This window comes from Chiloscyllium punctatum, chromosome 4 (genome assembly GCF_047496795.1).
Source record: "Chiloscyllium punctatum isolate Juve2018m chromosome 4, sChiPun1.3, whole genome shotgun sequence".
Classification (NCBI taxonomy): Eukaryota; Metazoa; Chordata; class Chondrichthyes; order Orectolobiformes; family Hemiscylliidae; genus Chiloscyllium; species Chiloscyllium punctatum.
Genome location: NC_092742.1, coordinates 51,334,218 through 51,351,815, shown reverse-complemented (window position 1 = coordinate 51,351,815; position 17,598 = coordinate 51,334,218). Strand labels below are relative to the sequence as shown.

General features: G+C 40.9%; 1 protein-coding gene across 1 annotated transcript in view; it reads left to right on the top strand.

Annotated features, from left to right (window-relative positions):
• Positions 1-17,598, top strand: part of pygl (phosphorylase, glycogen, liver) — a 125,492-nt gene that overhangs the window by 51,153 nt on the left and 56,741 nt on the right. Inside the window, exons 7-10 of the mRNA XM_072568688.1 lie at positions 9,725-9,807; positions 15,034-15,174; positions 16,427-16,519; positions 17,047-17,193. Of these exons, the coding sequence (XP_072424789.1) occupies positions 9,725-9,807; positions 15,034-15,174; positions 16,427-16,519; positions 17,047-17,193 (464 nt within the window). The remainder of the gene's footprint in view (positions 1-9,724; positions 9,808-15,033; positions 15,175-16,426; positions 16,520-17,046; positions 17,194-17,598) is intronic.

Sequence of the window (17,598 nt, the reverse complement as noted above, 5' to 3'; positions counted from 1 at the left end):
TTTGGGAGGCAATTTCAAGATTTTTGACCCAGAACACTGAAGAACCGATTATATATTTCCAAGTCTTGATGATATATGGCTTGCAGAGTATCAAGCAGGTGGTGGTGTTCTCATGAAACTGTTACCCTTGTCATTCTAAATGATTGAGGTTTGGAAGTTGCAGGCTAAGAAGCCTCAATGAATTTCTACAGTGCATCTTGTAGATAGTACACACTGCTATTATGAGCACTAGTGGTGGAGGGAGTGGATGCTTGTGAATGTGGTGCCACACAAACGGGCTGCTTTGTCCTGGTTGGTATTAAGCTGCTTGAATGTTATTGGATCTCCATCCAGGCAAGTGGGGAGTATTCCATCATGTTCCTGACTTGTACCTTGTAGTTGGTGGACAGACTTTGGGGAGGGAGGTGGTGAGCAACTCACAGCCAGGTTCCTGGCTTGTGACCTGCTCTTGTAGCCACAGTGCTTAGATCACTAATCCAGTTCAGTTTCTGATCAATGGTAGCCCCAGGATATTGATATTGAGGGATTTAGTGATTCAATTGAATATCAAAGGATGATGGTTAGATCGGTCTCTTGTTGAAGATGGTCATTACCCAGCATGTGTGCAACACATGTTACTTGCCACATCAGCCCAAAATTGGATATTGTCAATATGTTGCTACAGTTAGGCATGGCCTGTTTAGTATCTGAGAAGTCACAAATAATGCTTACATTGTGCAGCCATCCATGAGTGACTACACCTCTGACCTTTTAATGAAGAGAAAACCATTGATAAAGCATCTTAAAATGGTTGAGCCAGGGACACAACCATGAGGAACTCCTGCGGAGATGTCCTGCAGCTGAGATAGCTGACCTCCAACAACCAGAGCCATTTTTCATTGTGTCAATTATGACTCCAACCAGTGGATAGCGTTCCCGAATTTCCATAGACTCCAGTTTTACTATTGTTCCTTGATGTCACACTCCCATCAAATGCAACCTTGACTTCAAGGGCAGTCACTCTCACCTCAGCACTGGCATTTAGATTTTTTGTCCATGTTTGGACCAGGAACTGAGTGGTCCTGATCAAATCCAAACAAAATGTCAGTGAGCAAGTTATTGATAGGTAGGTGTTGCTTGATGGCACTGTTTATGACACCTTCCATCATTTTATTGATGATCATGATTAGACTGATGGAGTGGTAATTAGCTAAGTAAGAATTGTCCTGTATTTTGGGTAAGGACATGCCTGGGCAATTTTCTACATGGTTGGTAAGTACAGTATTATACCTGTTCAGAAACAACTTGACAGAGGGCGCGGCCAGTTCAGTACTATTGCTGGAATGTTGTTTGGGCCATATCCTTTGCAGCATCCTGTGCATCCAAACTTTTTAAAATATTATACAGAGTGAATTAAATTGGCTAAAGACTGGCATCAGTAATGCTGTGAGTGTCTGAAGACTGAGATGGATCATTCATTCAGCACCTCTGGCTGAAGATCGTTGTGAATCAATTAGTCTTTTTTTCATTGTGCAGTTAATGAGGCCTGTAACAAGCAGTCACTCCCCTTAGTAGGCATCTCACTCTTGCCTGTTGAGAATCTCACTTTGATGTCCCGGACTTATTTAGAAAATGCAGCTGGTTATTCGTGTTGTCAAGAAAGGCCTTGCTGGATTCCTTATGTGATTCTAGATTTCTTGCCATCTGTCATTCAGATTCCGCCTCATGTTATCTTTTTGGGACATGGAGCCCAGACAAATTGGCATCATTTGCTATTGGGCTCAGGAGAGTTCAGCATAATAATAACCCTCTGATTGAGCAAGTTGCAATCTAACACAGATTCTGTGAAGGGTTTGAAAAAGAGAGAAGCAGAAAGTCTCCAAAAAGCTAGCTGCATCAGTTTTTTTCCCTGTTCCTCTATGTTATGAAGTTGAAGGTATGTACTGTTCCTTTAAGAGAGAGTGAATACTGTTCAGAACTGAAAGATTACAAGCACCTGTATACCTGATTATGATGGCACTCCCAGAATGTACTGGAAAATTGAAAAAGTGTAACATTTGGTTGTGAAATGGATACCTGAGTTGGTTGCTGTTTTGACAAAAATTCAAATTTAACCAATAAGTTTAAATTATGCCCCAGAATACTAAACCCAATCAAGTTTGAATTTGCCAACATTGAACCAATGAGATGATCCGATGTTATGGAAGCAGACCCTTTGGCCCAACAAGTCCACACTGACCCTCCGAAGAGCAACCCACCCAAACCCAGTCCCATACATTTACCCCTGACTAAGACATCTAATACTGTGGGCAACTTAGCATGGTCAGTTCACCCGACCAGCACATCTTTGGACTGTGGGAGGAAACCAGAGCACCCGGATGAAACCCACGCAGAAAGTGCAAACTCCACACAGAGAGTTGCCAGAGGCAGGAATAGAACCCAGGCCCCTGGCGCTGTGAGGCAGCAGTGCTAACCACTGAGCCACCGTGTTGCCCCTTTTTGGGGATATAAAAATACAGAGGTTTTGAAAATTGGAGAAAAAGCAACTGCCATTGAGAGAGATTCAAGAAATTAGGGAACACTCTATCAAAGGTACCTTTTCATTTGAAACATATTCGCAGTAAAAAGAAAGATGATCCACAGAGATCTTCAGCCGGAAGAAGACAGATAGCGAAGACAACAATGGCTGTGTAGTTTTGAAATTAAGTTGATGTAATTTTAATAAGTGTCTTATTGGAACAACTAATTGTTATAGAGTTGGAGGCAGGTAATAAGCAGTTAAGAGAAAGGGGGGGTTTAGAGTTGTGAATAGTTGTTGAACTCTAATGTTCACTTTTAGAGTTAAAAATAAATTGATATTATTTTCTTTAAATAGTGGAATGTGGGAGCTCTCTGTCACTCATTTTAATAGATTATGAGGTGAGGTGAGCTTCTCTGGGTGTTTGGTTTAATTAACAGAAGGATTCACCACTGTGTTGTAACAGCAATAAAGTTGGTCTCTTGAAATTCTGCCAGAAGAGCCAAAAAACTACATTTGGAGATGATGGAGGAATTAATTTGAAAGCCCATAAACAACAAGAAAGGCCAAGTAACCAGTGAACTAATCAGATCAGACTCATCAGATAATATTAAGGCATAATTTGAAGAATCAAAAGGATTGAAAAAAGAATTGTGTTCTTCCTATGATTGATTTCTCTCCACTCCTAACATTTGCATCTTGTATGGGTGTTTTTCTTTGTGTGTCTGTGTATGTAGAGTGAATTTTAAAAGATGGTAAAATTTAAGTTACATAGCTTAGAAGTCTTTTTTACTGTTCTTGTTAAAGTAAGAATGTTACAATGTTGAGAGTTTTTTTATGGCTTGCTTTTATCCTGAATAACACGGCAGTTGGAAACGAATTTGATTGTTGGTAGTTTCATTAAATTTTAACATTTGTGGTGATTCTGGAAATAGTGGGGCTTGATTTCCAGTACATTTTTCAGTAGGCCTCAACAACATGCACAGCCAAAGATCTTGAAGAAAGAATTCTTTATTCTACTTGCATCAGTTTGCAAACATGAAGGGAAATTAAAGTTACTGTAACAAAAAGAGTACATGGAAATAATTCTGTAGCTCACATCTGGTTGAGGAAATTCTTTGGCTGTCCCATACTCTCTACATCAGGCCTCCTTGTGAGGAAGACACCCTTCTCTCCAGTGAGGAAAAGTTGACTACTCGAGTTCCTTAGCTCTTGTCATCCCTTATCACCATCACCATCCTGAAACACACTTAGCGAGATGACCATTTATTAAGCAGATTTGTGCTCAACAGGTTTGATTATGCCATGCTTGGAACCTTTGGACAACATTCTCTTCCTGCATCACTGATCTAAGCAAATGGTAAGGATTAACGTGGTCTCCAGCATTTGCTGGGAGGCACTTTCTCAGCTCCTTGTCTACACCAGTACTTTTCATGGGATCCAGCCTCTGTGAATGATAAACTACACTGGGATTTAGATCTGTCAGTTCTCTAGGAGGCATACAATCAGCATCAATGCATTAGTCTTTACAACAGTCTTGTAGGATCTTGCTTCCAAAGTTGCACCCCTGATCACCTGAATCCAACATGGAGCACCCAAACAGATAAACCAATAATGTACTAACCTTCTGGTTATAACTGAGGCCTTTGGCCGGGGTGAGAATGACCTGCATAAGCTCGATGATAAGTTCAAAATGGCTCAGACCATAGTATCCATTGCAAGATCTTTAGAGGTCCCATGGCAACCAGAAATCCCACGCTGGTGTAAAGTTTCTTTCCTACTTTGGCCAAAGTACATCTCTCACAATTTTGATAATAGTCATCAATATCAACAGCTATCCAGGGTCTGTAATACTGTTCTCTGGTCATTACTGGCAAATTTTATGTTGCTTGGTGTCACACCTGATCATGATCCACTACCGGCACTTGGGAAGAATGAGTTGGTACAACTCTCTCATTGTCATGAATCAGCTGATAGGGTACTCTATCCCTCTCCCTGGTCCTCTTCCAGCATTTCAACAGTTTTCATGCCTGTTTTTATCTCCTCATCAGTTGGGGCCAGGTAGTGGGTGTTGAGAATTCCATTGGTGTAGTCTGCCTGTGTCAATCAGCTGAAATTGTTTAAAGTCCTCTTTTAAGATAGATAGCTCAGGTAACACCCATGCCTGGCTCTACTTTTCTAGATCTGGTTTGGATCTCACTCATAAGTTAATTGGTGAGAGTTGGATGAATCTTAGTCTGAAAGGCATAAGAAATCAAAGTTGTAATGTGCCCTTTCACCTGGGGCATGTGCAAAGGCAAATAGCTCCCTCCACCTAAGCAGAGATTGGTTTTCACCCAGGGCCAGTCTTATGACTTTGTGCATCTGCATGTGCAATACTTCAGTCTGCACTGTTTGAATCAAGATTTGAAACTCTGATCTATTGGTCTTTCTTCTTGCAAGCTTGGTCGACATATGGAAATAGCTGAGTGGGTTCTTGTCCATAAACAGTTCAAACTTTGCAATGATTAGAATGTCTCTGAATGTCTGGGAAACAGACCTCTCAAAGCTAGCAGGTTAAGTTTCGTACTTGAGGTCATTTTGCATATTGCTGTCATTCAACTTGAGACTCAAACTGACATGAGCAATTACCATTCTTTTCTGACCTTGAACAAGTGAGAGCACCACTTCAAGGTCAAGAAAGCTGGCTTTGATTTCTAATATGAAAAGGATATGGAAAACAGTGTAACCCAAAGCAGGTGATGAGACAGCATTTGCTTGAAGGCGCAAAAGGAGTCTTCACATGCTGGGGGCCTGCCCATGATGCTCCATGACATATCAGGTGTTGTACATCTATTCCCACTGGCTCCTTCATCATTTTCTGATTTCTTCTGCAAGTCATGGAGAGAGATGGCCTTGTGCAAACCTCCAATCATGAACAAGGTGAAAGTGAGGACTGCAGATGCTGGATATTAGAGTCGAGCATGTGGAACTGGCAAAGCACAGCAGGTCAGGCAGAATCCGGACGAGCAGGAGAATCGATGTTTCGGGCAAAAGCCCTTCATGATTCCTGATTCTCAGATGCTGCCTGACCTGCTGTGCTTTTTCAGCACCACACTCTCGACTCCAGTCGTGAACAGCTAGACCAAGGAACCCAAGCAGTTCTCACCATCACTTCTATCCTGGTCGGATTTTCTCATCAGGAGTAATATCTTACTCGGAAATAAGTGTCAGAGCTACCATACTTTTGTTTGGAAGTGTTGGCACTTAACAGGCTTTACTTTCAATTTTGAAAAGCAAATTAAGATGATGTCTAGTCTTCCAAAAGTCTGTTCAAACGTTGAGCTAAAGGTGAATATTTCATCCAGACACACACATGAAAGTGGCAGGGTCCCAAATGGAATTCTAATGTATTCATAAAGTACCTTTTTGCTTATTCAGAATAGAACGTCTTCAAAATCTTATCAAACAATAGATAGCTGGTTTCTAATTTATGGCCAAATTGAGACTGCAGAGAACTACCTTTTGAGAACTTGGAGATTCTTCCTTTTCAGCCTTTGTATTGAGTGGCTGTTAATGAACATAGGTCCTTTTTCTTCATTATGAGGACTATGGGCTGGCGTACACGGATTTGATGACGTTTGGATGACACCTTGCTCTAAAGGCTGGTACACTTTGAATGCATGGAACAAGGTCAAAAACCCTTGAGCCCCATCTGTCAACCTCGTAATGTATTGTTTATTTATATTAGCCATTAAAGATGCTTCCCAAGGATACTCAGAAATATCTTAAACTTTCAACCCCAACATCACACACATTCTGAATTTTCCTATTTCCACTGGAGTATTGATTAGGTCATGAACTATCACCCTAGGTTATGAAAAGTGTGGATTCTGGATTAGTGGTGCTGGAAGAGCACAGCAGTTCAGGCAGCATCCAAGGAGCTTCGAAATCGACGTTTCGGGCAAAAGCTCTTCATCAGGAATAAAGGCAGTGAGCCTGAAGTGTGGAGAGATAAGCTAGAGGAGGTTGGGGGTGGGGAGAAAGTAGCATAGAGTACAATGGGTGAGTGGGGGAGGGGATGAAGGTGATAGGTCAGGGAGGAGAGGGTGGAGTGGATAGGTGGAAAAGAAGATAGGCAGGTAGGACAAGTGCGGACAAGTTATGGGGACAGTTACTGAGCTGGAAGTTTAGAACTAGGGTGAGGTGGGGGAAGGGGAAATGAGGAAACTGTTGAAGTCCACATGGATGCCCTGGGGTTGAAGTGTTCCGAGGCGGAAGATGAGGCGTTCTTCCTCCAGGCGTCTGGTGGTGAGGGAGCGGCGGTGAAGGAGGCCCAGGACCTCCATGTCCTTGGCAGAGTTGGGAGGGGGAGTTGAAATGTTGGGCCACGGGGCGGTGTGGTTGATTGGTGCGGGTGTCCTGGAGATGTTTCCTAAAGCGCTCTGCTAGGAGGTGCCCAGTCTCCCCAATGTAGAGGAGACCGCATAGGGAGCAACGGATACAATAAATGATATTAGTGGATGTGCAAGTAAAATTTTGATGGATGTGGAAGGCTCCTTTAGGGCCCTGGATAGAGGTGAGGGAGTTGGTGTGGGCACAGGTTTTACAGTTCCTGCGGTGGCAGGGGAAAGTGCCAGGATGGGAGGGTGGGTTGTAGGGGGGCATGGACCTGACCAGGTAGTCACGGAGGGAACGGTCTTTGCGGAAGGCGGAAAGGGGTGGGGAGGGAAATATATTCCTGGACCTCTCCATCTCCATTAATGACAACCAACTTGACACTGACATTTTTTACAAACCCACCAACTCCCACAGCTACCTGGATTACACCTCTTCCCACCCTACCTCTTGCAAAAATGCCATCCCGTATTCCCAATTCCTCTGCCTCCACCGTATCTGCTCCCAGGAGGACCAGTTCCACCACTGGGTCTGTTTGGAAATGTCGGCGGATGATTTGGTTCATGCGAAGGTTGGTAGGGTGGAAGGTGAGCACCAGGGGCGTTCTGTCCTTGTTACGCTTGGAGGGGTGGGGTCTGAGGTCAGAGGTGCAGGATGTGGACGAGATGTGTTGGGAGGGCATCTTTAACCACGTGGGAAGGGAAATAGCGGTCTCTAAAGAAGGAGGCCATCTGGTGTGTTCTGTGGTGGAACTGGTCCTCCTGGGAGCAGATACAGCAGAGGCAGAGGAATTGGGAATACAGGATGGTATTTTTGCAAGAGGTAGGGTGGGAAGAGGTGTAATCCAGGTAGCTGTGGGTGTCGGTGGGTTTGTAAAAAATGTCAGTGTCAAGTTGGTCGTCATTAATGGAGATGGAGAGGTCCAGGAAGGGGAGGGAGGTGTCAGAGATGGTCCAGGTAAATTTAAGGTCAGGGTGGAATGTGTTGGTGAAGTTGATGAATTGCTCAACCTCCTCGCGGGAGCACGAGGTGGCACCAATGGAGTCATCAATGCAGTGGAGAAAAAGGTGGGGAGTGGTGATGGTGTAATTACGGAAGATCAACTGCTCTACGTAGCCAACAAAGAGAAAGGCATAGCTGGGGCCCATACATGTGCCCATGGCTACCCCTTTGGTCTGGAGGAAGTGGGAGAATTCAAAGGAGAAATTGTTAAGGGTGAGGACCAGTTAAGGGTGAAGCTGAATAACTTCAGCTCCACAAACATGAGAGATCAGTCCTCTCCTTTAGCTTGCTTACATTTATCATACTCATAATGTGTCTCTGTCAAGCTACCACTCTCCCCAAAACCTTTGTCAGTATGCAATGATCCACTGCAGGCCTCTTTGAACTTCTGCACCTCATCCCAGTTTTTCCTGGAGGATCTACCTGCACAAATGTTCAATTGGTTATTCGTATTGAGGCCCCTGGATGCCATAACCAGATATGCATCCTCAATCCAGTCTACAAGCATCAGAACAACAAATGTTTCTGGTCTTCTCCCAAAGCTATACACCATCCAGCACATTGGCAAGTAGAATATCCAATCAGAGGTATCACTTGCTTCCTTAAGGACACTTTAGGAGCCTCTGCCTAGGCTTAAAGGTTTGATTTCCTTTGCAAATGCCTGCAACCCCTCCGAAGATTTTGGAATCGTAGAGTCATAGACTTGTACAGCACAGAAGCAGATCCTTCAGTCCAGCTCATCCATGCCAACCCAGATATCCTAAATTAAATTTAGTCCCATTTGCCAGTATTTGGCCCATATCCCTCTAAACTCTTGCTATTCATATACCCATGCAGATTCCTTTTAAATATTGATGTTGTACCAGCCTCCACCACTTCTTCTGGTAGCTTGTCCCAGACACGCACTATCCTCAGTGTGAAAAGGTTGCCCTGAGTCCTTTTTAAATCTTTCTCTTCTCACCTTAAACCTATGCCCTCGAGTTTTGGACTCCCCTATCCCAGAGAAAAGACCTTGGCTATTCAGCCTGTCTATGCCCTTCATGATTTTATCGACCTCTATAAGGTCAGCTCTCAGCTTCCAACATTCCAGGTAAAATATTCCCAGTCTATTCAACATCTCCTTATAGCTAAACCCTTCTACCCTGGCAACATTCTTATAAATCTTTTCTGAACCCTTTCAAGTTTCACAACATCCTTCCTATAGCAGTTGTAGAACATTTGAAATTTGAAGTTTATCTTGTGTTTACAGTCAATTATTCAGCAAGGTACTGTACCTCACTGCAACCATTTGCTAAATAGGTATGAATGCCTGGTGGCCAGTGTAGATTAAATTGGTGCTGACAGCAAGGAGTTCAATCCTCATACCAGCTGGGTGGATTTGGGATCTCTCTCCTTGATCTATCTGAGGTGGAGATTATGACTCCCTGGGGGGCTGCCCATGGACAGAGAACTAAAGAAAAAGAAAAATTATATGTTACAAAGCTTCCACCTACTTGATAAAGATTGGGAGCCGAAAGGATTTTAAATAATGTCCTGAGTGATTTGACAAGTCGGCTTTTCGGTGTAGGAGATTTCCCAAGTCTACACAATTACTGGTGTAATAGTTAAAGAGTTTGATGTTTTGTTACTTAGTTGAGTGAATCAAAGTTGTTGCTTCGGGAATGAAACTGCCAAAACATTACAATCAAGAATCCTTAACTGTGATACATCATCTATACATTAATTTTGACAGTAACTGCAATTTAGTTTTACTGATGGCTGACATTTCTATTCTTGTTTTGGAATTGCTATCAAAGATGTCTATGTTGTTACACTATATACCAAACATACTTGTTTATTTTTCAACAGTTAATGTTGGGGACTATATCCAGGCAGTGTTGGACAGAAATTTGGCTGAAAATATTAGCAGAGTTCTCTACCCGAATGATAATGTAAGCACTAAAAGTATTTTCTAGAAGTGTTGTATGTGCCTGTGATTATACAATTAAGTACTGGTCATTTTAGTTTTGCTAATTGTCATAATCCCAGCTGATATTTTTAATGTGGTGCTCTTTCAACGAAACAGAAACCTGCTATGCTGTCAATTTGATTTAAAATGAAAACAAAAGTTTACATGGGATCTCCAATTTACAAACATCTGATTGATGATCGCTCATTCTTATGAACACAGAGTTCATTACAGGGTTGTAATTTTAAAGACGGTATGAACATTTTCTGTACTTACAAATGGCTGCTTTACATTGTCCTGCGTTGTGTCCTGACCAGAGAGAGAGTTCCCTTCTCCATCACACCTTTTGGCTTGACCTAACTATCTCCTTCAATTTCCAATCTAGAGAGGTTGCTAACCTTTTTCTTGATTATTCACATGAATGAGCTTAAAAACTTTCTTAGCTTCAAATAACACCTTCAGAATTCTAACCAAACACTTCTAGCCTGGAATTATCAAACTAAACTCTTACACTCAGTTGACCTATTTTGTAACTCACACAACACAATCACCTGATGAAGGAGCAGCGCTCCGAAAGCTAGTGCTTCCAAATAAACCTTTTGGACTATAACCTGGTGTTGTGTGATTTTTAACTTTGTACACCCCCGCCCAACACTGGCGTCTCCAAATCGTATTTTGTAACTGTTTTTCTAGGAACAACTATTCTTCTGTCTGAGCCAGCCAGGTCATCTGTGAGCTGAAAAAGAAGTTTTCCAATCTATAAGGTTTTAATAAGCAAAAGTCTCTTGTTTGGCAGAATCTTCCCAGGCTCTGAATGATGTGGGCTATGGCGTGAAGTTTGCGAAAATCATATGTAAAATCAAAGGAGGCTTTTCTCGATGTCAGGATCAACAAGTCTCATTTTCCAACTAGGTGTTTGATCTCCAAATGATATTCTTGTTAGTTAGTGGAGCGAGATCTATTGATAGGGATTACCTACTCACTATTACCTTCATTATTACCAAATATAATCATATTAATTTGCCAGTCCCATTCTACCACCTACTAGGTACATACTGGGCACTAAGAACAAAAGAATTAGATGCTAAAAACACCTGGCAAAAAAATCCAAGGCATGTTCATGGGCACAGATGTACACACTTACATCCACAGATTTTGGTACTGGAGACTTGCCAGTCTCCCAGTGTCATCATGGCACATCTCTGTTCCACTTACAGTACCCTTTTGCACTTTAAAACTGCACATTGGGGTGCACTGACAACTATTGTTGCAATGCTACTGCAAGAATACTATATGTACAGAGGCAGGCACCCAGCTTAAAAATTGGATCAGGCAGCATTTTGGGCCATTCACTGCTTCCTTAGCATTTACTCATTTTGAGCCTACCTGGTTTCTCACAGCATCACAGCCCTGTCTTGCCTTTCTGTGTTTTGCACATTCAGCCAGAGATACCCAGGCTTAGAGCATTTCTGTCTCATCCTGTTATTTAGCACAATCACAGACAGGTCCAGGAAACTGGTCGTGGTTGTCAGCAGTCCTCAGCCAAATTAAATAGCCTTCAGTCAGGGGTCCCAATACGGTAATTCAAGGGCAGCCTCTGATAAACATCCAGGACTTGAACACGGTTAGTCAGTCACTTGGGGCAGTCAGAGATAAGATCCTCTCCTTGTAAGGAGTGAGGAGCTGAATGTTGGACAGCCCACCAATCATCTTGGCTCTTTCTATCCCATTTTCTCCCTGAATGATAGCAAAAGAAGTTTGATGGCACTAACTAAAGAATATCATCTTGAGATCAAAAACCTGGGTGGTGGAGATGGTCAATTGGCCAAAGCAACATAGAGGCCATGTAGGGTTAATGATATGGGAGGCATGTGAGAGTGAATGAGGGAAGGAGTTCCAAGCAATAGTGAGAGTGGTGGAGCATGAACTTTGGTGGGAAATTGGAAGGTAGAGTAATGGAGTCAGTAAAAGAAAGCAGAGAGAAGATGGCAGTAGTTCGTGGTGATGGAAAATAAAAGGTCATTGGCCTTCCTGAACATTTGGGCATTCCTCCAGACAACTGAGACTACCTGGTGACAAACATGGACCACATTGGCTGGGTTCTTCTGCATCCACCAGGACTTCCAGATCCCTGTCCACAAAGTGAAGCACCAATTTCTCTTTATCTGTTATGTCCAGGACAAGTATCACAAACTGTGCAGGGCAGCTCCAGTCTAACAGTGCTTGTCCAGTAGCACTACAACCTTTTACAAATGATATCGGCATGTAGGATGCTAGTCCATTCTGGCAGTAGAGTTCTTCTGGGTACATTGAGTGGTACAGTAGGGCTAGCATTGGACAAGAGTGTTGCTATACGGGTGGGTTGGATAGTTAATGTGGTAAATCTGGGACAATATGGTGAGAAAACTCTAGGACTCACAAAGTGAAACCCTTTGTGAAACTTGACAAAATAAACACAACCCAAAAACATAAGATTAAGTCTGACCTGCAGAAGCTTCATCAATTAGCTAGGCTTTAAAGACTGAATTAAAAGAGGAAAGTGAGCTAGAGAGGAGGAGAGGTTTTGGGAGGAAATTCCTTAGTTTAGGACATAGGAAGCTGAAAGCACTAATGGTTCAGCAATTAAAATCAAGGATGCTTTAAGATATCTCAGATTTTTGAGCTGATGTAGATTATTATAACAGGTAAGGATTCAAAAATAGTGATGAACATTTTAAAGCAAAAGTATTACTTAACCAGGGCCTATGTAGGTCAGTATGTATGGGGTAATATGTGACCAGGATTTGGTATGATGCAGAATATCAGCAGACAGAATTTGGATGACCCCAAGTTTACAGAGGACAGAAAATGACAAATTGGCCAGGAGTGCAGTTGATTTGTTAAATCTCAATGGGATGAGATTTTTAGGTGCAAATGAGCTGAGGTGGGGTGGAGGCAGGCCATGTTACAGAGGAAGAAATAGGTGATCTTAGTGATGGTGCAGGTAAATAGTTGGACATTATTTTTTGAATAAGAACAGCCTGATTCAGTCTCAATTACACTATCACACTTCCTCATAATACTATCAAAATAGAACATTGTAAATGTTTTAACAACAAGCATAGTACACACAGTAGAGGTAACATTCATTTCTCCTTTTGTCACATATCACTTTTCAACATTCTATCTTAGTAAAATTCTAAGCTTACCTGTTACAAAACCAACAAATGTAATAATTGATTTTTATAACTCTGGACTGAAACACATTTAAAGTTAGCACATGGATTGTAAGCGGTTCAAGAAGGCAGCTCATCACTGCCTTCTCGAGGGCAACCAGACATGGGCAATAAATGCTGGCCCAGCCAGCAATGCCCACATCTTACAAGTGAATGTAAGAAAAAAATGAAAGAACCGTTTTAAAAATCAGGGATTTACAAGGTTGGCTCCATGTTGTGAACACCTGTTGTGAGACCATTTGTGTAGATGTGGTTCCAGAAATGTGTGGACAAACTGGTCTTGTAGGGTTGTTTAGAAGCGAAACTGATTGGTTTCTGGACTTGAGACCAGTTATTGATGACAAAGATCTCTACCTGCCAACAGCTATGTGATTGTTTGTAAGGTTGCTGAATGGCTTGGGCTATGAAGAAGACAGAGAGAAGCCAGGCACACCAGAAGTAAACCAGACAGTCTGCAGCAGACAAAAAGCTCTGTCCCCCAGTTCTCTGCACTAAGTCATCTTAAACCTGAGACAACCAGCGTATCTTTCCTTCAGCAGATGCCAAAAGTTGTGACTTTGATTTGGATTACTCAGAGATCTTTCATAAGTGAACAAGGCACCCTTTGTCTCTTGCAAACCAGTGGAAGCATTTGGAAAAAGGAAAGTTCAGGAGAAACCTTCGGATCAGTAAAAATCAACAAGAAAAGTCTTGTGAACAAAGACAATGGAACAATTTTCTCCAGTGTTCCTAGTAACCTTTAGTTTTATTTACGTGTTTGTGTGTGTGTGTAAGAGTGAGAAAGAGATTGATTTAGTGTTTTAATTTATAGAGTTTAACTAAGTTTAATGGTTTCCTGTAGCTAAAATCTAATTACCTGTCAGAAAGAATAATTCTTATTCAGAGAAAACTGGTCCATGCTTTCTATCAACAGGGGTCTGAAAATTAAATGGTTTGGGAATTTTTTAGTATTTCTTTCAAAGGCTTTAACTCTTGTGACAGCTCCAGGAATAGCAGGGCTTGATTTCCAGTGTGCTACCCCAGTTTATTGTCAATCACTGTAAATTATCTCCTTTTTTCCTTCAAGTTTTCTTTGTGCCATTTGCATGTCATTGACTGCAAGATTGAACTGTGGTTTTGCAACTCTCATGTTGCTTTTTTAAACTCTGTATTGAACTGGATAGAGTCTAGACTTTGGGACATACTTGTATTCATGACAGTTTTCAAATTTTTTGGTCTGTTTAATTTTGTCAAGACAGTCATTGCTGGCAATCCATCTAGCTTTTGGATACTGACAGCTAGGAATTGAAATCCCGTCACAATGTTTCTTGACCCCGGCTTCAAACATTTCTTTTGTTCTTCTTTAAAGCTGGGCAATAAATTGCTAACAGGGTTTTCAATTTTCAAAACAAACTCTGAACCACTTAGTTCAGTTTTTAACTCCTGAATGGTTTTCTTCTTATCAAGATGTTTTCTAATGTCCAGTTCTACAAACAAAAAACCAACACATGAGCCAAATAACCATAATGAATAGTGAAATAGAGATGACATGTCATTTGGTCTACTCCTGATCATGTACTGATTTCATCTATTCTTGTGGAAGTCTCATTAACCCATTTCTCTGATGCTCACTCATCTACATTATCTCCCAGTTGGCCAACACCATGGCTGTAAAATTCTTATCCCTGTCTTCAAATATCTCAATTACCTCACCCTCTATATCTCTTCCAGGCCCACCATTTTTCCCCCATTTGTTTCTTCTGATTAAACAGCATTGCAAAGATGTGGTCACTTTTTCATTCTCTTCAAAACTATGACTGAAACAATTTAATGAGTTGCCACCATGTAAATTAAACTTCCATCTTAAAAGAAACTAAAACAAAATATTGTTCAATGACTACATTAAAAGGGTTGACTTTGGAAACTATACCAACCTTTTCTTATTTAATTGTATTGATACCTTTTATTGTATTACTCCAAAGGTTCGAATAATCTTAATTATATTTTGTCTTCAGTTTTTTGAGGGCAAAGAATTGAGACTAAAGCAGGAATACTTTGTTGTTGCTGCCTCACTTCAAGACATTATCCGTCGCTTCAAGTCTTCTAAATTTAGTTGCAAGAACACTAGGAATTGTTTTGATTCCTTCTCTGACAAGGTAAGTGTGCGTAACTTGGAACAGAAACATCAAAACCTTGTTGTTTAGGAGGGAAAAGGTAGGTGCAGTCAATTTAGGGCAATATCCTTTAATCCAATTCATATTGGTGGGATGAAAATGTATTTAACAAGGTTAATTACTTCCAATGAAACTAATGCCATTTCAGTTCCTATTCCACATAGGTCACAGCAGAAATAATGCAAAAAGTACAAAGGGATCTGGGAGTGCTAGTACAGGATTCTCCAAAGGTTGACTTGCAGGTTGAGTCCGTGGTTAAGAAAGCAAATCTAATGTTGTAATTTATTTCAAGAGGGTTGGAATGTAAAAGCAGTGAGATGCTACTTAGACTTTATAAACCTCTGGTTAGGCCCCATTTAGAATACTGTATCCAGTTTTGGGTCCGACACCTCAAGAAAGACATAGTGGCACTGGAGCATGTCCAGTGGAGATTCATACAGATGATCCCTGGAATGGCAGGCCTAACATACAATGAATGGTTGAGGATCCTAGGATTGTATTCATTACAATTCAGAAGGTCAAGGGGAGATCTAATAGAAACTTACAAGATAATGCATGGCTTACAAAGGGTGAATTCTGGGAAATTGTTTCCGTCAGGACTTGTGGGCACAGCCTTAGAATTAGAGAGGGTTAATTTAGAATGGAAATGAGGAGACATTTCTTCAGCTAGAGAGTGCTGGGCCTATGGAATTCACTGCCACAGAGCACAGTGGAGGCTGAGACGTTAAATGTCTTCAAGACAGAGATTGATAAATTCTTAAGCTCGCAAGGAATTAATGGATACGGGGAGAGTGTGGTAACGTGGTGTTGAAATGCCCATCAGCCATGATTGAATGGCAGAGTGGACTCGACGGGCCGAATGGCCTTACTTCCACTCCTATTTCTTATGGTCTAAAAAGAAAGGCAGGTAGTCACCCAGAATGCAGAGCACCCATACAGCCATGTCGTGTGGAGAATCTCCCATCCTAAGCACAAGCCTGTACCTATAACAAGCTTCTTTTGTGCATCCCTTCTACATTACCATCTACTGTAGGGGTTAACTGAGAACAACGGATAAGGTCTGTAGATATTAAACTTGCTCTGAAACCAGAAAATTAAAATGTCTAGTGGACTGATTTTAATCCTAAATTGAAGTGAACTGTTCTTAAATCAATTGACATACAAGAGGTAAAATGATGAAAAAAAGATGCTGTTCTATATGATTTTATATTAATTAATCCATTTATACCTGTAGGTGGCAATTCAACTGAATGACACTCATCCTGCTTTGGCAATTCCAGAATTAATGAGGATTTTAGTGGACATCGAGAAAATTGATTGGGATCAGGTAAAGAAAATAACTTATTCTAAGCATAGCAGTTCTGAAATGCAAGAGAACAAATCACAAAAGCACTTTTAAACATCTCAATGTATTCAGTTGTTTTCCAGTCAGAAAATTTCCATTTGGTTAAACTGGACTCCCTTATATCTCTTTTGATAATGATAAATTGGGAAAAGTAACAAAGAATTGTACAGAACAGAAAAGCGTATTTTGAATTTGAATATCTAAACCAGAAGTGTGGCTAATGTTGAACTCAGTTCTTCAGACTAAAAATAACCGAATGGAAAAGAATCTTTGCAGGGTCAACTCAATTTCAACTTGAATCTGGTTCCAAAGCTCAAAAGTGTTCATGTTTGATGTGAATTTACCATCTCACTTGTTAATGTCACAAAAATGAAACAGCAGTGCAGAATAGAGGTTTTGGTGAAAGCTCATTAAATGCTAAAAGTATTTTTTTGAACATAAAATGAGTACACTACAGATTAGAAGCTGAAATGATATCTTAAGCAATAACAATTTTTAACATTTTTCAGGCTTGGACTATCACGAAGAAAACATTTGCATATACTAATCACACAATTCTACCTGAAGCCCTTGAGCGCTGGCCCGTGGGCCTCTTTGAGAAACTCTTACCCAGGCATCTGGAGATTATCTATGAGATTAATCAGAGGCATCTAAATGTAAGTGTGTAATATAGTACTACATTTTTGGAATATTTATTCACTTATTTTGTTTTTTAAATGCTATGGGAAAAATGCAGAAACATAAGTGAGCATAATGAATTGCACAGATGAATATGATAAAGTGCAGTGCAGGAGAGATTATCTTTACATTTGGGTAATGATATAAATTCAGTGCATATATATTCTTTTATTCATGAAATATTGGGATTGCCAGGAAAGATGACATTCATTTGTTCTAAGAAGCTGGTTGTGAACCTCTTGAACTACTGCAATCTTCTTGGTATTAATTTACCATTATGATATTTCTAACAATGTCAGACATTTAAGAAAATAATTTATGGCTTCCAATAAAGATATATCCCAGTGATAGAGAAGATTTCTAGAAAGGGGATAAGCCAACCA